General features: G+C 44.8%; 1 protein-coding gene across 1 annotated transcript; it reads left to right on the forward strand.

The window, feature by feature from the left end:
- Positions 1-4,375: 4,375 nt before the first annotated feature.
- CBR4 (carbonyl reductase 4) lies at positions 4,376-22,907 on the forward strand. Its single transcript, XM_020904356.2, has 5 exons — positions 4,376-4,713; positions 6,444-6,564; positions 7,186-7,322; positions 9,958-10,092; positions 20,282-22,907. Exons 1-5 carry the CDS (start codon positions 4,572-4,574, stop codon positions 20,458-20,460), a joined length of 714 nt encoding a protein of 237 aa, XP_020760015.2. The 5' UTR covers positions 4,376-4,571; the 3' UTR covers positions 20,461-22,907.
- Positions 22,908-27,355: the final 4,448 nt, after the last annotated feature.

A 27,355-nucleotide genomic window follows, 5' to 3' on the forward strand; every position in this document is an offset into this window, starting at 1 on the left:
GAGGACTATTCAAGTGTGAACAAAAACATGCCATGATTTCCAGAATATATTTTTATTTTGAAAAGAGCAATAGTTGCAGTGTCCCACCTTTGTGTAAGAAAGAGAGTAAAACAGGAAAGAGGCCAGCATTTTCTAATATTTTCAAAAAGAAAGAATGGAAAGATAAATAAAAATCAATGAAAACAATGTTTCATACGGGTAGGAAGAGAACAGGAGACAGAGGCAGTGATGAAAGTGTGTTCTCTGAATGTGCCTGCTTTGTTGTTTACACTTCAGACAAAATTAAGTACAAAATCATAAAGCAATTTCTAAAAACTGCAAACAACCCAGTATCAAGTTTGTGTTGTAACTCCTCAGAGGAGAAATATTCAAAGTGCTTTTAAATCACAGCATTTTGACACTACCACTCTATACTTTAGGGACAAAAGATAACCCTATTAAGAAACTTTAACCTGTATCCAGTGTTCTTGTCAATGTTAATATGGGTATTGCTGGAGTTGTTTTCTTCCCCAATTTTAAAAATTGTGGTAAAATACACATAGAATTTCATTTACTTTCTTAACCATTTGTAAGTGTACAGATTAGTGGTATTATGATCACAGACATTACCATTACACCTCTCCTGAACTCTTTTCCTATTGCAGAACTGGAACATCATACCCACTAAACAACTCTTCTTTCGTCCTCCTCCCCAGTCTCTGGCGATTGCCATCCTACTTCCTGTCTATACCATACTGACTTCTCTCAGTACCTCCTATATAGGTAGAATCATACAGTATTTGTTGTTTTGTGACTGGCTTATGTCGTTTAGGTTCAACCAAAAGTGAAAGTGAAAGTGAAAGTCGCTCAGTGGTGTCTGACTCTTTGAGACCCCACAGACTAATCCATGGAATTCTCTAGGCCAGAATACGGGAGTGGGTAGCCTATCGTTTCTCCAGTGGATCTTACTGACCCAGGAATCAAACTGGGGTTTCTTGCATTGTGGGCAGATTCTTTACCAACTGAGCTATCAGGGAAGCCCTTAAGGTTTAACCAAGTTGTAGCATATTGCCGAATTCCTTTTTCAGACTGAGTAATATACTACAGTGAGAGTGTGTGTGTGTGTGTGTGTGTGTGTGTGTGTGTGTGTGTGTGTGCATGCATGCACGCATGCTACATATGCTTATCCATCATCTATCATTGGTCACTTGGGGGTTGCTTCTACATTTTAGCAATGCTGTTATGAACATGGGGTTACAAATGTTGCTTCGAGACCTTGCTTTCAATTCTTTTCAGCATCTACTCAGAGGTGGAGTTGCTGAATTATGTGGTAAGACTATCTTTTTTTTTTTTTTTTTTTGAGGAACTACCATTCCATTTTTCAGAGCAACTGTACCAGTTTACCTTCCCATCAGCAGAGCACAAGCGTTTCAGTTTCCCTACATTCTCTCCAATGCTTGTTGTTTTTATAGTAGCTATCCTAAAGGGTGTGAAGTTTTACTGTATTTTTGCAGGCCACTTCACAACCCTCTTGGGGCTCAGTTCAGATCAGTTCAGTCGCTCAGTTGTGTCTGACTCTTTGTGACCCCATAAATCTCAGTACGCCAGGCCTCCCTGTCCATCCCCAACTCCCGGAGTTTACCCAAGCTCATGTCCATCGAGTGAGTGATGCCATCCAGCCATCTCATCCTCTGTCGGCCCCTTCTCCTCCTGCCCCCAACCCCTCCCAGCATCACAGTCTTTTCCAATGAGTCAACTCTTCGCATGAGTTTCAGCTTTAGCATCAGTCCTTCCAGTGAACACCCAGGACTGATCTCCTTTAGAATGGACTGGTTGGATCTCCTTGCAGTTCAAGGGACTCTCAAGAGTCTTCTCCAACACCACAGTTCGAAAGCATCAATTCTTTGGTGCTCAGCTTTCTTTATAGTTCAACTCTTACATCCTTACATGACCACTGGAAAAACCATAGCCTTGACTAGAGGGACCTTTGTTGGCGAGGTGGGACAAAAATGATGCTGTTTGCTTAGCTTTGTTTTATTTGTTTGACTCTTCCCCTTCCTTCTTTCATCTGCATCCAGTCCTGTAACCTAGCTTCTCCGTGCATTTCTTCCTCCTTCATTGACCTCCCTTTCCTCTGAGTTCTCCTGTTAAGATACTTCTGCAGGTCATGATTGTGGTTGCTCACTAGTGTTTCACGTGGAATTGTCCTGTTGCCCCACCTGATCTACATTTTACCAGTGGGGACCATGGCTTACTTTTCTGAAACATTTCATATAATGATACTGTAGCAAGCGTAATGGTAATGAATGGTAATGAAACTCAGCTTTCACCTTATTAACCTGGGGAACACTGAGCATATCCTCTTCAGAATTGCAGAAAACCATGAGGATGCTTGAGGCTCATGTTTTGGATCTGGGAGACCATTCACTTGGGTAACTTCTTGAGCTCCTCCTGTGTGTTCCTGACTGGACACCCTTGGCTCTGCAACAACACCCTCTAAGGAGAACAGGGGCCTGGGTCGGGGAGAGGCAGGCAGGATGGGCTCTGACCCTTGTGTCCCACTCCTTCCGCAGGGAGGGCATTGGGGTCTGGGGTGTGCCCCCCACAGTGGTCACTCTTCTGGGGAGTGAAACCAAGTCCACCTAAATCTGAGTTCATCTGCCCAGTTTTTGATGGACCTCTCTCTCCAAAATGAGTCCTTTTCTTGTCCAATGCCTGTTCTCCTCAAGATGAAGAATTAAGGGACAGGTGGGAGATGAGAGTGAGCAGGACCCTGCGGGCCCTCCAGGTATAAAAGCTTCTGTGTCACCAATTTCTTGCTGGTAGGAAGGAGGCTTTCAGCATCCTAGACCTTTCCTGAGTTACAAAGGGCAGATAAACAGCTACTCATTAGGGGGTGGGGAAGCAGAAAGAAACAATAGCATGAGATGGGGCCGGGTCCTGGTTCCTGCTCAGAGGACATGCATAACAATACAATACATGTCTCTGAGTTGTTCTGCAGGAACTAAGGCCCCACCCAGTTAGAGATGGTGACTTCCGGCTGAGTGCAAACATGAGGACCGCAGAGTGTTTGGAACCAGAGGCTGATGTTGGATATACCAGAGCACCACTGTCACCTCACCACCACCAGTCAGAGGAGGGTTAGGCACTCTGCAGCCTGTGTTATTTGTCATTCAATTGTGTCTGACTCTTTGTGACCTCATGGGCTGTAGCCTGCCAGGGTCCTCTGTCCATGGGATTCTCCAGGCACGGATACTGGAATGCATAGCCATTTCCTCCTCCAGGGGATCTTCCCGACCCAGGGATAACCTGTGTATCCTTTGGCTCCTGCACTGGCAGGTGGACTCTTTACTGAGCCGCTTGGAAGCTCCACACACTATGCAAACCTCCTAGGAAATTTTGCCCATAAAAACACCTTCGCCAAAACTGTTACCAAATGCATGTTCCTGTGCTAAATGCACAGTGGGGCCAATGATATCAACAGCAAACAGTCTGGAGCAGAGAAAGTTCTATTGAAGGGCTATGCAAGGAGACTGGTGCCTTGTATCCAAGGAACCCCCATACTCACCGAAGCGTTTCAGCAAAGCATTTTTAAAGGCCATTTTTAAAGGTATGGCTGGTTTTGCAGACCTGGCACAAGAATTCCATGTTCTCACAGGTGTCCAAGTAGGTCAGGTCACAAAGATCCTATAAACCCACAAGACAAATGTTATTCTGTTTTACAACTATTTTTTTTTAAGTTGCTATTTGGTTGGAAAAGTGTTAACTTTTAAAGGGCAGAGACTTGATTATGGGCTCGCCTGTATATTTTAGGCTACAGGTAACATTCCTAAACCAAAGCAAAACCCATAGACTACAAAGGTTATAGTAAAACAACTGACCCAATATGGGGTCAGATTTGTTCTTCCCTGTTACAGTCTTGCAATAGAACGTATTCTGCTCCAAACTCCAAAATTTTGGTTTGATGGGCTTCCCTGGTGGCTCAGATGGTAAAGAATCTGCATGCAATGCAGGGTATGCAGGCAGGCACAGGAATCAAATTCCACAACAGGAGGACTGGGGTCCCATGGGAGTCTGACCCACGTGCCACTCCTTTGGGTCTCAGCCAAACACAACCTGGAGCACATATCCGAGGTCCTCATGCCCGAGTCCCTGCCTTTCACGGCCTTGATTTAACCCACAACATCCAGAATCCAGTGTGTTAGCAACGCCGATGCCCAAGGTCCACTTGCTACAGGGCAGCCCCCCCGAGCCAGGAGCCCTTCTCTCCCAGCACCGGCCCACGCCCTTCCGCCTGCACCAAGACTACAAGTCCCAGCGTGCAGCGCGGCCCTTGTACTGTCCCGCCGGCCCACGTTGGCATCCGCCGGGGGCGCGCCGCCCGGAGCACTTGCGCGCTGACGTCGACGTGCCAACGTGACTGGAGGTTGCGGCGCTATGAGTTTCTGGGCCCGCACCCCTTCCAAACCGGCGGCGGGAGCAGTGGCCCCGCGATTCAGTTTGAGCGTGCCGCGCTGTGTGAATTTGCGCGGCCGTTGGGAAGGGCCGTCTCTTGTAGCCTCTTTCCCCGGGCCTGAGGCTCCGCGTCCCAGATGGACAAGGTGTGCGCCGTGTTCGGAGGCTCCCGGGGCATCGGCCGGGCGGTGGCCCGCTTGATGGCCCCGAGAGGCTATCGACTGGCCATCGTCGCCCGGAATCTGGAGGGGGCCAAAGCCGCGGCCGGGGACCTGGGCGGTGGGTACCGACCGGGGTCGCACCCCCTCTTCGCGCGGCCGGTGTGGGTCTGAGAAGCCGTCTTGTGCGCCCTCCTCCCGCAGGCGGCAGACCCGCCGTGCTGGGCGAGGGGCGGCGCAGGCGTGCTTGGGTCTCGCGAGGAGGCCCGCGCGTTTGCGCATGCCTGCGCCTCGGGCGTGTGCGCATGAGCAGGCAGCGCCTCTTTGGGCAGCCGGGTTGTGGGTGGGCTCTTTTCCCGGCGTCCGCAGCGTTGAAGCACTGTTATGCCTTGATGACCTTCACCAAGGGACAGTGAGATTGTTCCGCCAGATTCCGCTTAAATCCCATTTTCTCCTGTCTGTTTGAAATGGATTCGCAGTTGGTTTGCGAGTTTCAGTCTCTGGCTGGTAGTGAGACGGGGCGCTGTGAAGGTTCGAGCTCGCAGCTAGAGTTAGGAGGGCTGGGCTCAGAGGCACCTCGTTCACTGTCAGGGCACCTTTACGCAACGTCACCCCAACTTCACATAGGCCTCCAGAGCTTTAGGAAGGTAGTTTCAGTGTTAATGTACCACGCAAGGTTAGCCAGAAGACAAAGAATTGTTTACCTTTTCTTTTTTTTAAAAAATGGCAGTGTTAAGTGGTATAATGTTGATAAAGATTGCTTTCTTTGAAGTTGAATTTTTTTTTTAATTAAACATTCGCAGAAAGTGGACTTTAAAAAACAGGTAACAGTTTTTAGTAAAAACTTTTTTTCATGATTTTGTGCTTTCAACATTTTAAAAAACGGCTCCTTGCTTTGTTTCATCCCTTCTAATTGTCACGCTGTAATACTAGCCATGTAAGATTGTGCTATAGTTAAACAGAAAAACGGTAGTGTTTATTTCAAAGCCAGGAAACCAGTTCGACAAGAATGTAACTGAATTAGACATTAAGCTTATATATGCAAGCGTGTTCAGTCGTGTCCCACTTTTGCAACCCCACCGACAGTCGCCCCGCCAGGCTCCTCTGTCCATGGAATTTTCCAGGCAAGAATACTGGAGTGGGATGCCAGTTCCTTCTCCAGGGGATCTTCCCAGCCCTGGGATTGAACTCTTGTCTCTTGTGACTCTTGTATTGCAGGCAGATTCTTTACCACTAAGCCACTGGGAATGTATCAAGTTTCCAAAAAAGGAATATAAAACTGAGAAAACTGCTGAATTAAGTGGCATAGGGTCAGTGTCAAAACTGTAAATATTGGTAGGTGACTCATACAAAGTGTTATGAACATGAGAAAGGTGCTCCCGCACTTTTGTTGATTAAAAAAGTGTTTTAAGGTTGCATAACTTTGCTCCTGCTTGTTCCCCACCTTCCTCCATCCAGTTTCCTGAACTCCATGAGATCAGGAATCTGGGACTTAATCGTCCTTTATCTCAAGCTCTGGATAGAACAGATGTAAGGCTTCCATGGTGGCTCAGATGGTGAAGAATCCGTCTGCAATGCAGGAAGACCCGGGTTGGATCCTTGGGTTGGGAAGATCACCTGGAGAAGGGAATGGCTACTCATGCCAGTATTTTTGCCTGGAGAATTCCATGGACAGAGGAACCTGGTGGGCTACAGCCCGAAAGATTGTAAAGAGTCAGACCCTACTGAGTGGAACACGACTGAATGATTGACGCTACTACACAAGCTCATCATAGGTGTTTGATGAGTGTGTACTGAATCATGTTTACAACCAAGGTATACTTTATTTGTAACTCTAATTTTGTTGTGTAGGAGATCATTTGGCATTGAGCTGTGATGTTGCCAAAGAACATGATGTTCAAAATACATTTGAAGAGATAGAGAAAAATTTAGGTCGCGTTAATTTCTTGGTAAATGCAGCTGGAATTAACAGGTTGGTCACAAATTTAAGTACATTTCTAATTTTTTTTCTCCTAATTTTCTTTTGATTAATATGAGTTAGTATATTAAATTGTTTTACTTCTAATAGGAAGAAAAGGTATGTATTTTAAAATTTGGTCTGCAAGTTGCACACTCTTTTCATTGTTTTATATTGAGATTATAAGGGTTTCATTTAGTTTTTTTGTGTGTCAAAGTGTTATTTTATTATAGAGGGAAAAAACCCTTTTAAACTAAATGTGTGCTATTGGAATAGTTATATGTGTGTGTAGTACAGGTATAATATGATGCCTGGGAAGTGTACATATTAAGGGTACAGTTTAGTTTTAACATTGTAATCAACACTCATATTGAGCTGAAGAACTTTACCAGAAATCCAGAAGACTCTCTTGTTTTCTTCCCAGTTAGTACTTCCTTTTAGGTGACCACTGTCGTGACTATTTATGTTTCCTCACAGATCAAGTTTAAAATGGGCTGTCCAGGTGTTCTAACTCAGAGGCAAAGCTCTTCTTATATTCTACTTTTAGAAAAAAAATGTTATCTATTTGTTGACTTTGTCTTGTCCCATTTTTAAATCACATGGGATTGTTTTGGTTTGATTTTGCTTTTTTGGTAGGGATAATCTGTTAGTAAGGACAAATACTGAAGAGATGCTGTCTCAGCTCCACACTAACCTCCTGGGCTCCATGCTGACCTGTAGAGCTGCCGTGAAGACAATGATTAAACAGCAGAGAGGGTCCATTGTGAATGTGGGTGAGTCTTCACCTCTCCGTGTATAGTGTTATCTATGGCACCACAGAGATTTAATCAACTGATTTGCAGTTTATTTACCTGTGAAACTTGGACAGAATGTGTCTTTATTATCCATGGAAAAAGGATTTTATTAACTGAATAATAGGTGAAATAGGAATCACCAATTCACATCCTTCTAGTGGTCAAGCGGGTGTTATGGAGTGACACCACCGGGTACTGGGACAGTGACAGCTCACGTCAGGAGATACATGACCTCAGGCACTCAGCTTTGGTGTCCAGAGGCTGTGTGGAATAGCCCCGATCCAGCAGGTTGTTGCTGTGCACAAATGTGGTGCAGTGTGACCCGCTATTTTGCATATTTAAGAGAAATTGGACATCCTGATTCTTATATGAAACGAAATTTTCAAAATGTGATCAAGGAATGAAAAACTTGTCGTTGGTGAGGGCTAAAAATGACTGCTGCAGTGACTGTGTGTGTCACTAGTAAATCCAGCACAGAGGTCTAGGAGGTTTTCTTAAGAGAATAACCTTTAAGAGAATAACCTTTATTCTTACAGGAGAATAACCTTTTCAGTGTTTAGAATGGATGTTAAGTAATTCCTGGGCTTCAGTTCACCTGCCCTACAGGGCAGAGTAGAGTATGTGCCTGTAGACTTTAAAATGCAGAGTGACTTGAAATGCATGCCTGCCATCTCCCATTTAAGCTGTGATACCTTATAGGCCATAAAAAAGGGATGCTGCTCTTAGAGTAAGTGACCCTACTCTAATACAGGAACTGTCTTTCCAAGCCAGAATACAGAGAGCTTCCTTTTTGATATTGACCAAAGGAAAGAATATTGTGCTAGTAACAATTAGAACATTTTGAACATGTACCCTTAAAAATGTGAGAGGTCGATTTTAAAAGATGCGTAATTAAGTTGACTTTTGCCTTCTGACATAGCCAGATAATGATTTGGCTTCTTGTAAGCTGATATACTACCACCTACATTTCTCCTGGTAAAGGAGGGTGTATTTGTTCAAGTCTAAAACATGCCCTTTTTAGACATACATAAAACAAAATCCCATATCAGTCTTTTGCTTACATGCAGACTTTTTAGACTTGTGCTGTAAGTCAATAAAATAGACTATTGAAAATAAGTTAGGAGACTCTTATGACCAAAGAGGTTACTGTAAATTTCTGGAAAGGACATTGGTATTTCAGAAGTTACTGCTTCGCAGAGGAACAGCTGTGTGGTGGAACCTTGGCTGCTCAAGCCTCCTGCTCAGCCTTGCCTCCGAGTCTGTATTTTTCCTTTTGTGTTTCTCTTTGTTGCTCTTCTTCCCCCAAACCCCTTTCTCCAGCTGCATTTCCTCTGTCTGATCAGTGTCTTTTCTCACTCTTTCTGTACTCCTCCTTTCTCTTCCTTTGTCATTAACTGACATATAATACCTAATGTGGATAAATATTTTATTCTTGGACTTGCTGATCAGAAGAAGTATGTGGAGTGTTTTTATTTTCTAAAATTAAATTACTTTCTCAAAAATTTTATGAAGTTCTTGATTACTTTTTATATTACATGAAGGAAAGTTAAATGGCTCAAAATAGCCTGGAGTTAAAACTCCCCTCCAGGTCCTCCCCACCATTCTGTGCAAAACAAAGAACTCTCTCACCCGAAGTAAAAAATGGACATTAAGGCTGATTACGCCCAGCTCCCACCTGGTCCAGCCTCTGGCCGATCTCCAGAATTCCTTGCCCCAGCTGTTTAAGAGATAACTCCTCTGAACAACCTTGGAGAACAGGCCCCCTTAAGACAGTAGCTTTCCACATACATGCGTCTATATGCTTACTCTTTTCTTGGGTTAGTGCAGCCGCTCGCTGCCCCTTCTGCCTCATTAAAGGTGATCTGTTCCTGTACAGTGCCGGTCTCATTCTTTTTCCAAACCTCGCCTTCTCTAACTCCCTTACCCTACATTACATATACAGGTCATTGATGCAGAAAATGACTCCCAGTTTCTGTTCTGCAAGAATTTATTTGCATCCAGTTGATACTTGGGTTATAAATTATTCTTTCACATTCATATAATTGAGCCACCCAAGAATCTTTATATTAGGCAGTACATATTAAGTTGATACATATCTGAAGGTAACTAAATTGCAACTTTACAAGAAGTTTACAATAGAAGCTTTGCTAATTTAATCAGCAGTAGTTGAAATTTAGTAAAATTTTTCTTGGAATGAACTGTTTTTTAGCTGGAAATAAAAACTTTATGCCTGTGTTATAGGTCATAAAATCAGTCTTTACCTGGCTTGTCGGTTCTGGCTTTAAGCTCTTCCTCCTGGAAGCCTCTGGAAGCTCTGTAGACTTTTTATCATGCTCCCTCTCCTCAGAGATGAGCGTGGGTCCCCGTGACTTAGTGGACCCGTTCTCAGCCACCGCCTGGTCCTCCGGGTTCTGCAGGAGCTTCTCGCGGCTCCTCTTTCTGAGCAGACTCAGACTCGGAGTCTTGCTACTCCAACGACAGTGGTTAGAATTCCTCATTTTAGCAAAGAACGAGGTAAGGGTCTGTACCTTGTCTGTTTACTTTAGACTGTCTGAATGTGCAGAATAATAACCCTATGAATGTGGTTTGAATTTGCTCTCATTTCTTTTTCTAGGAAGTGTTATTGGTCTAAAAGGCAATTCTGGCCAGTCTGTATACAGTGCCAGTAAAGGAGGATTAGTCGGATTTTCACGTGCTCTTGCCAAAGAAGTAGCAAAAAAGAAAATTAGAGTGAATGTAGTTGCTCCAGGTCAGTGGAAACTTCTTTTTTCTTTTAATTTATGTGAATCTGCGGTTTTATAAAATAATATCGAAGGCCGGTCTTGTGTCGGTAAGTACACCATTGTCACCAAGCACTGTCACAGGTCTGGGGACAGGAGCAGGGAACCCACAGGGGACATGGAGCAGGGTGGTGGTGGGGTTTGAACTCTGTCTGATGGGGCTGGGGGCTGAGACTCATGCCAGGCACGCTGCATCCGTGCTGGACACAAGAGAAGCTCCCCATTTAAAAGTCAGGTATAACTTGGAACTCTCAAGAACTGAATGTACGAATGTCAAGTGGGGTGAGGCGTGTTGGTGACGTATATACTGCAGTTGAGTGGGCCGAAGTTGTGTCCCTTTGCAGGACTGTTTGCATTTTAATTGTCTTTGTTCTCTTTGGGGATGTGTTATCGATTTGCTGCTCACTGGGATACAGTGTTTGCTAATTTAGACATTGTCAGTTTGTCAAAGCAGAGCTTTTCAAACAATGCATCCATTACCTAATATAGTCCCTGCATCTAGATTAAAGAAGTAACACATCTTTATACTTAAAATATCTGAAGAGCACTGTCGTATGATGTGCTTTTCATAACAGCACGAATCAGAGGAGGCAATCCAACAAGGCTGCTTTGGTGATGTCCTTTGTACATTCCATGACATCATTGCCTGCAGTAACTGACCTACTGATAACCTCAGAGACTACGGGTTTGGTTCCAGATACCGAAGGAGAGCACGTATCACAGTAAAGCAATCAGCAAACCTTGTTTCCCAGTGCATATAGAAATTACATTTATACTATACTGTAGTCTATTAAATGTCCTGTAACACTGTATCTAGAAAACCAGTGTTCATACCTTAATTTAAAAATACCATAAGATCCTCTTTGACCCATCTCCTAAAGTAATGGAAATAAAAAAAAAGCAGATGGGACCTAATTAAGCTTAAAAGCTTTTGCACAAAAAAGACAATACAAATAAGATGGAAAGGCAGCCCTCAGAATGGGAGAAAATAATTGCAAACAAACAACTGACAAAGAATTAATCTCTAAAATATATAAGCAGCTCATGCATCTCAATATGGGAAAAATAGACAACCCCATCAGAAAATGGATAGAAGACCTAAACAGACATTTCTGTGAAGAAGACATCCAGATGAGCAATAGATACATGAAAATATGCACCACATTGCTCAATAAGACACATGTACCCCAGCATTACCTGTAGCACTATTTACAGTAGCTAGGACATGGAAGCAACCTAGATGTCAATCAACAGCTGAATGGATAAAGAAGCTGAGGTACATATCAGTTCAGTCGTGTCCGACTCTTTGTGACCCCATGGACGCCGGGCTTCCCTGTCCATCACCAACTCCCGGAGCCTACTTAAACTCATGTCCATCACATCGGTGATGCCATCCAACCATTTCCTCCTCCCACCTTCAGTCTTTTCCAGCATCAGGGTCTTTTCCAGTGAGTTGGTTTTTTGCATCAGGTGGCCAAAGTATTGGAGTTTCAGCTTCAGCATCAGTCCTTCCAGTGAATATTCAGGACTGATTTCCTTTAGGATGGACTGGTTGGATCTCCTTACTGTCCAAGGGACTCTTGAGTCTTCTCCAACACCACAGTTCAAAAGCATCAATTCTTTGGCACTCAGCTTTCTTTATAGTCCAACTCTCACATACGTACATGACTACTGGAAAAACTATAGCTTTGACTAGACGGACCTTTGTTGGTAAGTAATGTCTCTGTTTTTTAATATGTTGCCTAGGTTGGTCGTAACTTTCCAAGGAGTAAGTGTCTTTAATTTCATGGCTACAGTTACCATCTGCAGTGATTTTGGAGCCCAAGAAAATAAAGTCTGTCACTGTTTCCATTGTTTCCCCATATATTTGCCATGAAGTGATGGGGCAGGATGCCATGATCTTAGTTTTCTGCATGTTGAGTTTTAAGGCAGATTTTTCACTCTCCTCTTTCACTTTCATCAAGAGGCTCTTTATTTCTTTGCTTTCTGCCATAAGGGTGGTGTCATCGGCTTATCTGAGGTTACTGATATTTCTCCTGGCAATCTTGATTCCAGCTTGTGCTTCATCCAGCCCAGCATTTTGTATGATGTACTCTGCATATAAGTTATATAAGCAGGGTGACAGTATACAGCCTTGATATACTCCTTTCCTGATTTGGAACCAGTCTGTTGTTCCATGTCTGGTTCTGACTGTTGCTTCTTGACCTGCATACAGATTTCTCAGGAGGCAGGTCAGGTGGTCAGGTATTCCTATCTCTTTAAGAATTTTCCACACTTTGTTGTGATCCACACAGTCAAAGGCTTTGGCATAGTCAATAAAACAGAAGTAGATGTTTTTCTGGAACTCTCTTGCTTTTTCGATGATCCAGTGGATGTTGGCAGTTTGATCTCTGGTTCCTCTGCCTTTTCTAAATCCAGCTTGAACATCTGGAAGTTCACAGTTCATGTACTGTTGAAACCTAGCTTGGAGAATTTTGAGCATTACTTTACTAGCGTGTGAGATGAGTGCAGTTGTGCGGTAGTTTGAACATTCTTTGGCATTGCCTTTCTTTGGTATTGGAATGAAGACTGACCTTTTCCAATCCTGTGGCCATTGTTGAGTTTTCTAGATATGCTGGCATATTGAGTGCAACATTTTCACAGCATCATCTTTTAGGATTTGAAATAGCTCAACTGGAATTCCATTACTTCTGCTAGCTTTGTTCATAGCGATGCTTCCTAAGGCTCACTTGACTTCACATTCCAGGATGTCTGGCTCTAGGTGAGTGATCACACCATCCTGGTTATCTGGGTCATGAAGATCTTTTTTGTACAGTTCTTCTGTGTATTCTGACTTCCCTGGTGGCTCAGATAGTAAAGCATCTGCCTATAATGCAGGAGACCTAGGTTCAATCCCTGGGTTAGGAAGATACCCTGGCGGAGGGCATGGTAGCCCACTCCAGTATTCTTCAGGGCTTCCCTGGTAGCTCAGACAGTAAAGCATCTGCCTGCAGTGTGGGGGACCTGGATTCAATCCCTGGTTCAGGAAGATCCCCTGGAGAAGGAAATGGCAACCCACTCCAGTAGTCTTGCTGGAAAATCCCACAGTCCGAGGAGCCTGGTAGGCTACAGTCCATGGGGTCGCAAAGAGTCGGACATGACTGAGAGACTTCACTTTCACTTTCTGTGTATTCTTGCCACTTCTTCTTAATATCTTCTGCTTCTGTTAGGTCCATACCATTTCTGTCCTTTATTGAGCCCATCTTTGCATGAAATGTTCCCTTGGTATCTCTGATTTTCTTGAAGAGATCTCTAGTCTCCCGTTCTATTGTTTTCCTCTGTTTCTTTGCATTGATCACTGAGGAAGGCTTTCTTATCTCTCCTTGCTATTCTTTGGGACTCTGCATTCAGATGGGTATATCTTTCCTCTTCTCCTTTGCCTTTAGCTTCTCTTCTTTTCTCAGCTATTTGTAAGGCCACCTTAGACAACCATTTTGTCTTTTTGCATTTCTTTTTTTGGGGGGAAGGTCTTGGTCCCTGCCGCCTGTACAATGTATCGAACCTCCATCCATAGTTCTTCAGACACTGTGTCTATCAGATCTAATCCCTTGAATCTATTTCTCACTTCCACTGTATAATCGTAAGGGATTTGATGTAGGTCATTGCTGAATGGCCTAGTGGTTTTCCCTGCTTTCCTCAATTTCAGTGTGAATTTGACAATAAAGAGTTCATGATCTGAGCCGCAGTCAGCTCCCAGTCTTGTTTTTGCTGACTGTATAGAGCTTCTCCATCTTTGGCTGCAAAGAATATGATCAATCTGATTTCAGTGTTGATGTCCATGTGTACAGTCTTCTCTTGTGTTGTTGGAAAAGGGTGTTTGCTATGACCCACGCCTCCGCTGGAGACTCCTGGACACTCACAGGCCTGTCTGGGTCAGTGTCTTGTGGGGTCACTGCTCCTTTCTCCTGGGTCTTGGTGCACAAGGTTTTGTTTGTGCCCTCCAAAGGTCTGTTTCCAGTCCTGTGTAAGTTCTGGTGGCTCTGTGGTGGGGTTAATGGCGACATCCTCCAACAGGGCTTAAGCCATACCCAGGTCTGCTGCACCCAGAGCCCCTGGGGCAGGCCACTGCTGATCCGGACCTCCACAGGAGACACTCAGACACAGTTCTGGCTCGGCCTCTGTGGGTCGGGCTGCGTTTTGTGCCCTTCCCAGGTCTGGGCAGCTCGGGTGAGCAGGTGCTTGGCAAGCATACTGTCCCAGGTGGGCCGCGTGTCTCAGTCACCTCCCCGGTCCCGGCCACACAGCTTCCTGGGTACGCCGCGAGAGCACCGACTCAGGTGTGCCGCGTGTCTCCTCTGGAGAGCTGATGGCAGGCTGTGACCCTCCTGCGGATGTCAGCCATCCAGGATCTCAGGAGGACGTGGTTAGCAGCTGGGAGCCTGCTCACAGTTTGGTGGAAGATGCTCTGGGGCTGAGACTGTAGCAGCCCCTTGCCTTCCAGCTGTCAAGCCTGCCTCTCTGCCTCTGGGCGGTAATCTTTGGTATTGCTCAGTCGTTGTTCTGTGTGAGGGCCAGGCTGCATGATAGGTTGTTAGGTTAGAGCCTCCCCTGGGCGGCTCTCTTCTCCGCAGTTGTGGTTAGGTGTGTATTCCGTGGGTTTTTTTCTCCCAGTTATGTTGTCTTCTGGGATTCCAGGTCTCCTGACAGACCTGCCTGTGAGAGGGTTTCCTGCTGTTGGGAAACTTCTCCTTCTTCACGACTCCCTCCCCAGGACAGGTCTCCGTCCCTAACTCTTTTGTCTCTCTCTTTGTCTTTTATATTTTCTCCTTCCTCCTTTCGAAGAGAATGGGCTGCCTTTCTGGGTGGTTGGTGTCCTCCGCCAGTGTTCAGAAGTTGTTTTGTGGAAGTTGCTCAGCGTTCAAATGATCTTTTGATGAATTTGTGGGGGAGAAGATGGTCTCCTTGTCCTATTACACATGGAATATTATTTAGCCATAAAAAGGAATGAATTTGATTCAGTTGAACTGAGGTGGAGGAACCTAGAGTCTGTGAAGTAAGTCAGAAAGAGAAGAACAGATATCGTATATTAGTACATATATATGGAATCTAGAAGAAAGCTGTTGATGAACCTGTTTGCAGGGCAGCAGTAGAGACATACACACAGAGGATAGACGTGTGGACACAGAGCATGTGAGGGAAGCAGGGCACGAACGGGGAGAGGAGCCATGAGACATGTATTACTGTACGTAAAATAGATGGCTAGCGGGGAGTTTCTGTATAACGCAGCGCTCAGCCCACTGCTCTGACAGCCGGGAGAGTTGAGATGGCGGTGGGTGGGAGGCAGGATCACGAGGCAGGGTTTCTCTCTCTACCTGTGGCTGAGTCACATTGTTGAGCGGCAGAAACCAACACAGCATTGTAAAGCAGTTATCCTCCAGTTAAAAAGAAACTAAAAAATACTTTATTGCTAAAAAATACTAACCATCATCTGAGCCTTCAGCGAGTCAGGCTGTTGTGCTGACATCAAAGGTCACTGATTACAGATACCACAACAAATAACAGTATAATGAACAGTCAGAAATGTAATGTTCAAATGAACAGTCAGAGTCAGGAACCGAGCAAAGGCTGTTGGGAAAATGGCAGGTAGACTTGCTTGATCCAGAGTTACCACAAACGTGCAACTTGTAAAAAAACCAAAACTGCAGTGTCTGCAAGGCCCCTTAAAACGAGGGCGGCCTGTACTGCAGAAAGCCAGTGTTTGTACAGAGAAGAAGGTATTAATATCACAGGTCACATACGTTTGTTTTCAAAATGCAGAAGATGCCTTTCCCTGGGTGTCATCGTGCCTCAGAGAGCTACCCTGTATTCCCAGTAGAATTTCAACACAGAGAAAAATTTAAAGGTAAAAAGATACTTTACACAAACTCAGGAGGGAGAAATTCTTTTGAAAAGTGACTCTGAAGTAGTTGATTTTAACAGGGATTGTAGCTGTGGCTGCTGCTTTAGTGAGTGAAGAGGCCTCTGTGTGATACAAACTTTAGGTATCTTTGTGTTTTTCATAAGATGGTCTTTCTAAACTGGATCTTCCAATTTTATAACTTTTACCCTTATGTTATTTGCCTTTTGACAAATTACTAGTTTATAAATATTGCCTGGATTAGTTGAGACTAATAAGAAGGTGCTAAAACTCAAATCTGGTTATGACTTGTGAGCTGGTGTGACGGTAGGCTTGGTTATTGTGCTTTCGAAGACAGTGAATGCCCTTCTTACTTTTGCTGGCTGCACGGGACCTCTGTCCCGGCTTGCCGAGGGCGCTGCGGCCGGTTCGCTGGGGGTTCGCCAGGAGGCTGAGGGTGACCTGGGCCGCTCTGCCCAGTGTGACCCAGAGCTGCCGACCGGCAGGGACCAGGGCACCCTCAGGAGTGTCCTGCGTCCCCGTTGAGTGTTAGACACTAGCTCCAAATCCATAAACGTTTGAGAAGTGACGCGATGTAGGTGCATCTTTGTTTAAAAGGTAATCCCGAGCGGCCCTGTGGTCTTCACAGTGCTGTGAGGTGTCTGTGCTTCATGCGGCCCGGTTGGGTGTTGGTGTTAGCCAACTTCAGTGTGTAAAGTAGATGATGTGTGGTTTGGGGATCTGTTATGTGCTTCCCACTTTTTGGATTGCAGGAGTCTGGGTGATGAAGAGTCAGCTCTCAGTCACAGTGAGCTACAAGCTGCATGGTTTGAGCATGATGCAAGTGAGCCTCACTTCTAGTAATTCATTCAGCAGACTCCCCGAGTGTGTCCCCTGTGCCAGGGCTGGCAGCGCTCCAGATTACAAACACGAATAAGGTGTTTGTGTCACAGGGAATGAAGTGCAGTGGGAAAGACAGGCGTGTAGACAGATAATTACACTGCCACGTGATGAATGCAAAGTAGGTACCCGCATGATGCTATGGAAACGCTGGAGAAGGAATGCTTAATTTTGTCAGTCAATTAGTTGTCAAGGAAACAGACCAAACAGTGTGAATCCAGTTTGTGTCCAAAGGGAAATTTTATGAGTGTCAGGGAAGTGTGCTTGGATAGCCTTTCTAGAGATATTATTTTCCAGTGCAGCTTACACTGCAGGAAAGAAAAAACCTGTTGCCAGAAATGTGGACATTGAGTGGAGTGACCTTTATTATATTATATTGGCTATAGTGTGATATATGGTGCTGTAAGCCTGGCATGAGCATGCTTCATTCACCAGCAGTGAGGTTCATGCTGGAATGGCCGCATCTGATTGAGTCTATGGATTGTTTATTAACGCAATTTTAGATAGTGATTTCAACCAGATTCTTCAGATCTTTGAACAGAGCTGAGAAACATCAGAACTAATATTTTTATATTTTTTAATTGAAGGATAATTGCTTTTAGACTTTTCTTGTTTTCTGTCAAGCATCAACATGGATCACCCATAGGTGTACATATGTACCTCCGTCTTGAACCCCCCTCCCATCTCCCTCCCATCCCACCCCTATAGGTTGATGCAGAGCCTCCGTTTGAGTTCCCTGAATCATACATCAGATTCCCATTGGCTGTCTATTTCACATGCGGTAATGTAAGTTTCCACTTTACTCCCTCCATACATCTCAGCTTCTCCTCCCCTCCCCCCATGCCCATAGATCTGTTCTCTATGTCTGTTTCTCCACTGCTGCCCTGAAGAGAAATTCCTCAGTACCATCTTGCTAGATTCCGTATATCTGCGTTAGTAAAAGATATTTATCTTTCTTTCTGACTTACTTCACTCTGAATAATAGGCTCTAGGTTCATCCATTAAGTCATCAGAACTGACTCAGATGTGTTCCTTTTTATGGCTGAGTAATATTCCATTGTGTGTATGAACCACAGCTTCTTTATCCATTCATCTGTCGATGGATGTCTAGGTTGCTTCCATGCTCTAGCTCTGGTAAATAGTGCGGCAGTGAACATTGGGTTACATGTGTCTTTCAGTTTAGGTTTCCTCAGGGTATGTGCCTAGGAGTGGGATTGCTGGGTCACATGGTGGTTTTATTCCTAGTTTTTTAAGGAATCTCCATACTGTCTTCCATAGTGGTTATATCAGTTTATATTCCCACCAGCAGTGCAAGAGGGTTCCCTTTTGTCCACATGTTCTCTAGCATTTATTGTTTGTAGACTTTTTGATGTTGATCATTCTAACTTGTGTGAGGTGGTATCTCATTGTGTTTTTGGTTTTCATTTCTCTGATAATGAGTGATGTTGAGCATCTTTTCATGTGTTTAATAGCCATTTGCAATTCTTCTTTGGAGAAATGTCTGTTGAGGTCTTTTTTCCACTTTTTGATTGGGTTGTTTAATATGTTTATTTTTAATGTTAGTTTTCCTGGTCACCTTCAAATGGAGATTCTGATGAAGGAAAAATCAGTTAAAAGGCAAATCATAATAGGAAAAACAAAGAACAAGCAAATTAATAAATTAGCCTATCATTTGCCTCCTAATAATTTTTAACTTTTTAAAGATAAGTTAGTTGCTAATTTTGGTATTACATTAGCAGTAAATTTCCCATTGTTGATAAATGTTACTGATTATTATTGAACATGAGAAACAGAATATTTGATAAATTGCAACTATCTATTTTGGATACATTACTTTTAAAAGTGTGTTTTCAATAGATAATAGAAACATATGATACAAAATTCAGAAGTACAAAGAAGCTTAAAGTGAAAAGTGAGTTGTCTTCTGGTCATGCATTGCCTTCCTCAGAGGCAACCTCTGGAGCTGGTTTTCTCTGTGTTTCACTTGAAAGCCAGTAAAGTGTGTGTGTGTGTGGTGTGTGTTGTTTTCTCTGCCGCTCATATATAAGCCAGTAAAGTGTGTGTGTGTAGTTTTGTCTGTATTTCATATATAAGCCATTGACATGTGTGTGTGTTCTGTCCATGAGGCCGCCTCTGCGACAGCTCTGAGGGACTGGTGCAAAGAGCCAAGACACATGGGAGTTTTTGTGACGAAAACCAGGTCGTCAGAACATCACAAGATTACTGTTGACTAGAGAAAACCAGACCCCTCAAATTAAGGAACGCAGGGCTTCCCTGCGTGTGGAGGCGAGTGTCTGCGCTCCCATCCTGAGCCCCTGCAGGCGCATGTTGGGGCGGGGCCCTCAGGGCTGAGGGCTCGGCAGTGGGCAGCAGCCCACCGTGTCTGCCCGGAGGCCCGGGGGCTCCGCAGGGGGGCGCTGACTGCAGCGGCACGTGTCATTCACAGCACATAGTGTAAGAGGAAACAGTGATGGAACTGCTCACAGCGCGCTGTACCCTGCCTTCCTCATAGAGCAGCCTGTGCTGGAGTTGATTCCGTGCTGTTACATGTAGAACTGTTTTACTTTTTAAATAATGGCTTTGTGGCTGTGTAACTAACATAGCGTAATTCGCCATTTAGAGTGTCTGATGTACTGGGTTGAGTGCAGTCACACACTTGTTCCATCATCACTGTGACCCACTTGAGAACATGTATTTTCATCGTCCCAGAAGAAACCCTGGAGCTGTGAGCATTCAGGAGTCCCCATTTCCCTCGGTCGCCACAGCCTGTCACAGCCTCTCACCTGCCTCCTGGCTGTCCCCAGAAGTGTGCGCTGCTGTGACCGCCGCGCCGCTTTACTGCCTGAAGTAGGAGCTGGCGATGTGTTTCGTGGGGGCGTGGGAAGCCGTGTAACCTGTGCCCCTCAGTGGGCACTTGCGCTGCTGCTTCTGATCTTCTCTGGTTCAGCTGCTAACACTGACCGTATGTGATGCCATCCAGACATCTCATCCTCTGTCGTCCCCTTCTCCTCCCGCCCTCAGTCTTTCCCAGCATCAGGGTCTTTTCTAATGAGTCAGCCCTTCGCATCAGGCGGCCAGAGTATTCAACGAATGGAAGTGAGGAATTGAATTCTTATCACGTTTGTATCCATCCACTTAAATTGTGCTAAGAGTTGGACCAGATATTTGGTGGTCAAATATTTTAGTGTTGAGTAACTCTTCATTGAATTAAACTGAATAAAAAATAAGGACTTGAATGTTTGATTATTAGCAAAATTCTCTTTCCTAAAACAAGGTTTATTAATGATCTCAAATTAAATTTCCAGCAGTGAATTTTTTTAATTGAGCAAGTGTTTCTTACTGTCTACCCTTTTCGACTAAACAGGCATACATTTCTCTTTCAGGATTCATTCACACAGACATGACGAAAGACTTGAACGAAGAACATTTAAAGAAGAATATCCCTCTGGGAAGGTTTGGAGATGCCCTTGACGTGGCCCAGGCGGTCTTGTTTCTTTTAGAGTCTCCATATGTGACAGGGCACGTCCTGGTGGTGGATGGCGGCCTGCAGCTCACCATGTAGCCGACTCCTGTCACTGTTGTTGGAGTCGCGGGCAGTCTGTGTTATAGCTGTGTTTGCTAATCAAACCTGCTGATGCTCCAGTTGTTGGCTTCTGTCTTCATACAAATATGTCTGTAAAGACAATGTGAGAGCAGCTGTGTTTTCCAGATGACACGTGTCTTCTGGGCAGCATTGGTGTGCAGTCCCTCCTTACAGGGCTACCTCCAGCCCTGGGGGCTTCAGATGTCCCCGCCCCTTATAGAAGAGTGTCCATGTGTCTGTGTAACCTCTGTACACCGCACATCATCTCTGTCGTTGTTCCGCCACTAAGTCGTGTCCGACTCTTTGCAGCCCCTCATGCTGTAGCTGGCCAGGCTCCTCTGTCCATGGAATTTTCCCGGCAAGAGCACTGGAGTGGGTTGCCATTCCCTTTTCCAAGGGATCTTCCTGACCCAGGGATCGAACCCTTGTCTCCTCAGCCTCCTGCATTGGGAGGTGGATTCCTTACCACTGTGCACCAGGGAAGCCCAAATCTAAATCATCCTTAGATTACATATAATGCCCAGCGCAGTGTAAATGCTGTGTAAGTAATTGAAACACAGTGAAAATGCTATGTAAATAGTTGATTTTTGGAACTTTCAAAAACATACTTAGAAATTTAAAACTTTAAAAAATATATTTTCTATCCATAGTTGGTTGAACCCGTGGATGTAGAAGCCAGATGCAGAGGGCCAAGTGTCTAGACATTTTGCAAGTAATGAAAACAGATGTTGTCTTAATTTATGCATTTTGTTACAAAAGTAGAAAAAAAATTACATGATCTGATTGTCATTAGATACTTCATTGTGATAGCTTACGGTGAACGGTGTTGGATTCGTGATCTCTGAAGATTTAACTTTGGGACCAGGGAGCTGGGTTGATCCCTCAAGAGCTTTTGTGTAGCAGAGTTTTATTAAAGTGGAAAGGGACTGAGAAAGCTTCTGACACAGACATCAGAAGGGAGCGGAGAGTGCCCCCTCACTAATGTTAGCAAGGGAGTTATGTACTTTGTAATTAATTATTACAATACATCAAAAGAATGTCTCAAGTTTGTGAAAATTTTACCAGACCCACTCCCACAATTTACATTTTAGGATAACCGGATTAGAATTTAACAATAGAAAGATTCTACCAGTCCCACTCCCATAATGTACATTATAAGATACCAGGATTAGGAAAGGAAGGAGAAACTCCTCACGCAGGATACATTGTTGTTATATAATCCTTAGAACAGAGTTTAAACTGAGTTGTTTGTTGTGTCATCATCAGTTCTGGGCTTAAGGAAAATAATGTTTTATGTAACTAAGACAGGAATGTAGAGAGAAAATTTTTGTCCTTTCCTCCTCCTTGAGAACCCCAGACCTCTCTCTCCGTGGAGACCCCTGGACTTCTTACCAACCTGCCTAGGCATTGGCTCTCTCAGCTGTATTGGGCCAAATACTCTAGAAGTTAGTGTGGCAGGCCAAGATAGGCGCACCGAAGCAGGAGGACTCGAAGGGCGCCAGGCAGCTGCCTTCGCAAGCCTGCTGGGGCTGACCAGTGTAGCCCTCTGCCCGTCCCCTGAATAGTCAGCCGTCACACAGGCTGAGAAGGACAGTCAGACACGGACCTGACTGTGGAGTCTGGGATTTTTGAGTGGCACTGCGCCTCTGTGAGCCGCTGGGTACAACAGACCACACTGGACAGGAGTCTGGTGGGTACAGTCCGTGGGGTGGAACTGGACGCAGCTGAGCATCTGAACAGCAAGTGTGGGCGGCTGATGTGTCCTGTGGAAATCTCAGGGGTGCTGTGGTTAACCCTTGGTTTTAGTACCTGGTCCAGCTGTGAGTTGCATAGACCTCATCAGCTTAGGATGTGTAACTGGTGTTTCTTGGGTTGTGGTTTTTTTTAAAATTCCTCAAAACTCTCAATTTAGCTGGCTTCTTAAAAACAGCATAAGAAATAGTGACATTTTAAAAATTAAGAATTTTTGCATTAATGAATATAATGATTCTTATGTGAAATTTTAGAATAATAATAATTGTGAACAATCATTAGTAAATATGCAGTAACCGTGAGTGCAGTGTCTTTACAAGGAGCAGGTAAAGCATTAGTCTTGAATGAAAATACTTGTCTGAGATTAGAAATGACGAAAATTGTGTGAAAACATCAGATGATACCTATTTTGCATTGATCTCTTTTGTGAGAATAGCATGATAATTTTAAATATCACTGGGTTCATGTTGGTTTTTTATTATCATTTCAAATGTTTTAAATATTTATTGCATTTTAAAAAGTAATCATTTACAGTTTTATCGGAGCTGGCTGAATATGATTTTGTGTAAACATATTAATTTTACATTGAAAGTTGGTACAAAAGTATGAATAGGATATGTGACATAAATGCAGACTGATAAAAATAATAAAGTCAAATCTGTGTTCTAAATCAAGATTCGTGATTCCTTTAAAATTCTTTAAAACTGATCCTCAAAATAGTCTTTACTTGGTGAAGTCTATTCAGGAGGTAAACAGGTCAGAAGTTTCTGTTATCAGCCAGGCTGCCTGCTGAGTGTAGACGTGGCATTCGAGTGCAGAACAGTGGGTGGGGAAGCAGCAGGCGGTGGTTTCCAGCTCCGCAGACAGGACACGCCTTGCCAGCGCCTTCCCGGGGCCGGCTCCCCTCTGGCTCCTCATGAGGCCGCCTTGGCTGGTGGTCAGGAAGGAAGCAGGTACCACTTGAAATAATGACACTGAGGTGTGAGTTACAGGTGGACGTAACGTTCAGTTGTGTGTGGAGAAATGAGCCCTTTTACACTGTCCACCGCTCCCGCCGACGTGACTGGTGGAGGGTGGAGTGAGGCTGTGAACAGGCACGGTGAGCCTCGGCCCCAGGCGCTCCGGCCAGGTGCTGCAGTCGGGTGTCGGCTGTCAGTCACTGCAGAGGTGCCAGAGCTTCCGTGACTTCTGAACAAGAAAACTGTGCAGGTGTAATCTGGCGCTTGTGTGCAACAGTCCAGCCTGCATCGAGCGTTTTTTAGAAACTGGTTTATGGTTAAAGCTAGGGTTAACATTTTTGCATGGAAGGTTTTTAAATTTGTGCTTCTATTTTCTTTCTTTCCCCATAATCAGTTTTATAAGAGGATTTTAAAGTGCTTTCTAGGAGAAAATTGTATGTTATAAACTTGGGGGTGATGATTTACATGAAGATGATTTAATGCGTATGCTTGTGTTATCTGGAATGAAGCGAGAAGATTATTCTAGAATTCGCGTTATGCCTTACATTGTGGAACATTTTCCCAAGTTTTTAAGACAGAAATATGTGTAAGTTGAAAAGTCATACCACAGCCCTAACTTGAAAAACGTATGATACTTAATAATTTTTAAATTCCTTTTATGTAGTTACCATCTTTCAGTTACACTGTAAGCGCCAGAGGGCAGAAACCATATTGTTTCCATTCCTTTGGTTAAATAACTCAGTAAATATTGGTTGAATACCTACCAAGTGTCTTGTACTTCCGTGGATTCCTCCGCCTCTCCTGCTCAGCCCTGAGAACGGGGTACGTTTCAGAAGTGCACGGATAAATCCTTACGTGTTTGATGCAGGGTCAGAGGTCATCGGCTTCCCTGCTGGCTCAGCTGGTGAAGAACCCGCCTGCAATGCGGGATAGCTGGGTTCTGTCCCTGGGTTGGGAAGATCCCCTGGAGAAGAGAAAGGCTACTCACTCCAGTATTCTAACCTGGAGAATTTCATGGACTATAGTCCATGGGGTTGCAAAGAGTCGAACATGACTTAGCGACTTTCACATCACTTCATCGGTCATTACACTATGCTATGTCGGTGCAGTGGGGTGGGTCACTGAAATGCATCTTGTTCTCAGTACACATCCTGGAATAGTCTGTCACTCAGCTTCCCTTCTGTATGTATCTCTGATGCTTACTTTCCATTCCTAACAATTCAAATGCTAAGCTCATCAACTGTTATCTCTTAGGCAACAGAAATAACCCAGAGTAATTACCACCAATTTAATTTGGAATCCTTGGACTGATAGCCCAAAGGGGAATGGTATTGGTATCAGCTGGAAAAATTTTTCCCCCCAAATTTTAAAGCCGTTTCAGCATCCTGGTCCACGTGAATTTTGCTGTGGTAGGGTGGGGTGGAAATGGCAACCTACTCCAGGATTCTTGCCTGGAAAATCCCATGGACAGAGAAGCCATGGGTTCACAAAGAGTCGGACACAACTGAGCGACTTCACTTTCACTTTCTTTCTTTAGGGCAGGGTGAGGAAAATGTGGAGATGTTTTTAGGAAATGTTTCCAGTGATTCAAAGTGTTCATTACTTCGGTAAGTTCCGACTGTATACGCGACACTGTAGTCGTGGGAAGTACAGTGGTGGGAAAAACAAAAACAAATCCGGGTTCCCTGGAGCCCACAGACTGATGGGGTTCGGTCGGGGGCAAGCAGACCTTAAGCCCGTACCAGACGGCAAAGCACAGCTGAGGTGAGCACGTCGGGGCAAGAAGCTCCTGTTCACCGCCACTCCTGCTGGGGACTTGTCCTGTTCTGGCAGGTCAAGAGCGGCTCCTCCGGCAGGACGGCTGAACTGAGAGGGAAGCCTTGTTCAGAGGGAGCAGCATGTAGTCAGCTTGGAGGAGAGGGAAGCTGCTGAGACCACCTCGGTAGCGGTGGTTTAGCTGCTCAGTTGTGTCCGACTCGTGCGACCCCATTGACTGTAGCCTGCCAGGCTCTGTCCATGGGATTCTCTAGGCAAGACTACCGGAGTGGGTTGCCATGCCCTTCTCCAGAGACCACTTCTTCAGTTCAGTTCAGTTCAGTTCAGTTGCTCAGTCGTGTCCGACTCTTTGTGACCCCATGAATCGCAGCACACCAGGCCTCCCTGTCCATCACCAACTCCCGGACTTCACTCAAACCCATGCCCATCGAGTCGGTGATGCCATCCAGCCATCTCATCCTCTGTCGTCCCCTTCTCCTCCTGCCCCCAATCCCTCCCAGCATCAAGGTCTTTTCCAATGAGTCAACTCTTTGCATGAGATGGCCAAAGTATTGGAGTTTCAGCTTCAGCATCAGTCCTTCCAATGAACACCCAGGACTTATCTCCTTTAGGATGGACTGGTTGGATCTCCTTGCAGTCCAAGAGACTCTCAGGAGTCTTCTCCAACACCATAGTTCAAAAGTATCAATTTTTCGGCATTCAGCTTTCTTCACAGTCCAACTCTCACATCCACACATGACCACTGGAAAAACCATAGCCTTGACTAGACAGACCTTTGTTGGCAAAGTAATGTCTCTGCTTTTTGATATGCTGTCTAGGTTGGTCATAACTTTCCTTCCAAAGAGTAAGCGTCTTTTAATTTCATGGCTGCAGTCACCATCTGCAGTGATTTTTGGACCACCTTAAGCAGCTGAATTGAGATCATGCAAGTAGCTAAGAGGAGACCTCAAGTGCGCACGCATTAGGAACGTCCAGGAGGGTGTTGGGAAGAACACCACACACAGCTCATCTATGCATAAATGGTAATGAAGGCATGAAGAGTGTGCCCAGGAGAGGGGTCACAGTGAGGAACTAACGCTGACAACCGCCTATCCGTGTAGCACCTGATACAGGCCACGAGCCCCATGCAGTTCTTGGCTCGGGAGGTGGGGCCTGTGGGGGCCTGGTGAGCCACTTGCAGTTCACAAGGGAGGCGGGGCCTGGGGGTGGAGCCAGGCAAACCCCAAGATGTTCTCCGCCAGGGAGGCAGGGCCTGGAAGGGGTGGGGGGGAAGGCCAGGCAAGACACGTGATGTTCTCCACAAGGGAGGTGGGGCCTGGGGGAGCCAGGGGAGTCCAAGGAAGCACCTGAGACTAGCTAGTGGATAGGAGTGATGGGTCAGGATGCCCTGGTTGAGGGAAGGTTTTCTGGAAGGAAGGCATTCTGAGTATCATTTCTGCTGGATACAGTGAGTTGCAAAAAAAAGAGCTAGTAATCCTAAAAGATGATGCTGTTAAAGTGCTGCACTCAATATGCCAGCAAATTTGGAAAACTCAGCAGTGGCCACAGGATTGGAAAAGGTCAGTTTTCATTCCAATACCAAAGAAAGGCAATGCCAAAGAATGTTCAGACTACCACACAATTGCACTCATCTCACAGGCTAGCAAAGTAATGTTTAAAATTCTCCAAGCCAGTATTCAACAGTACATGAATTGTGAACTGCCAGATGTTCAAACTGGTTTTAGAAAAGGCAGAGGAACCAGAGATCAAATTGCCAACATCTGTTGGGTCATTGGAAAAGCAAGAGAATTCCAGAAAAACATCTGCTTTATTAACTACACCAAAGCCTTTGGTTGTGTAGATCACAATAAACTGGAAAATTTTGAAACAGATGGGAATACCACACCACCTGACCTGCCTCCTGAGATATCTGTATGCAGGTCAAGAAGCAACAGTTAGAACCAGAACAACAGACTGGTTCCACATTGGGAAAGGAGTACTCAAGGTCGTATATTGTCACCCTGCTTATTTAACTTATATGCAGAGGACAACATGAGAAGTGCTGGGCGGGATGAAGCACAAGCTGGAATCAAGATTGCGGGAGAAATATCAATAACCTCAGATTTGCAGAGGACACCACCCATATGGCAGAAAGTGAAGAACTAAGGAGCCTCTTGATGAAAGTGAAAGAGGAGAGTGAAAAAGTGTGCTTAATATTAAACATTCAAAAAAGGAAGACCATGACATCCGGTCCCATCACTTCATGGCAAATAAAAGGGGAAACAGTGGAAACAGTGACAGACTTTATTTTGGGGGGCTCCAAAATCACTGCAGATGGTGATTGCACCCATGAAATTAAAAGCTGCTTGCTCCTTGGAAAAAAAGCTGTGACCAACCTAGACAGCATA

The sequence above is a fragment of the Odocoileus virginianus genome, chromosome 18 (assembly GCF_023699985.2).
Source record: "Odocoileus virginianus isolate 20LAN1187 ecotype Illinois chromosome 18, Ovbor_1.2, whole genome shotgun sequence".
NCBI classification, from domain to species: domain Eukaryota; kingdom Metazoa; phylum Chordata; class Mammalia; order Artiodactyla; family Cervidae; genus Odocoileus; species Odocoileus virginianus.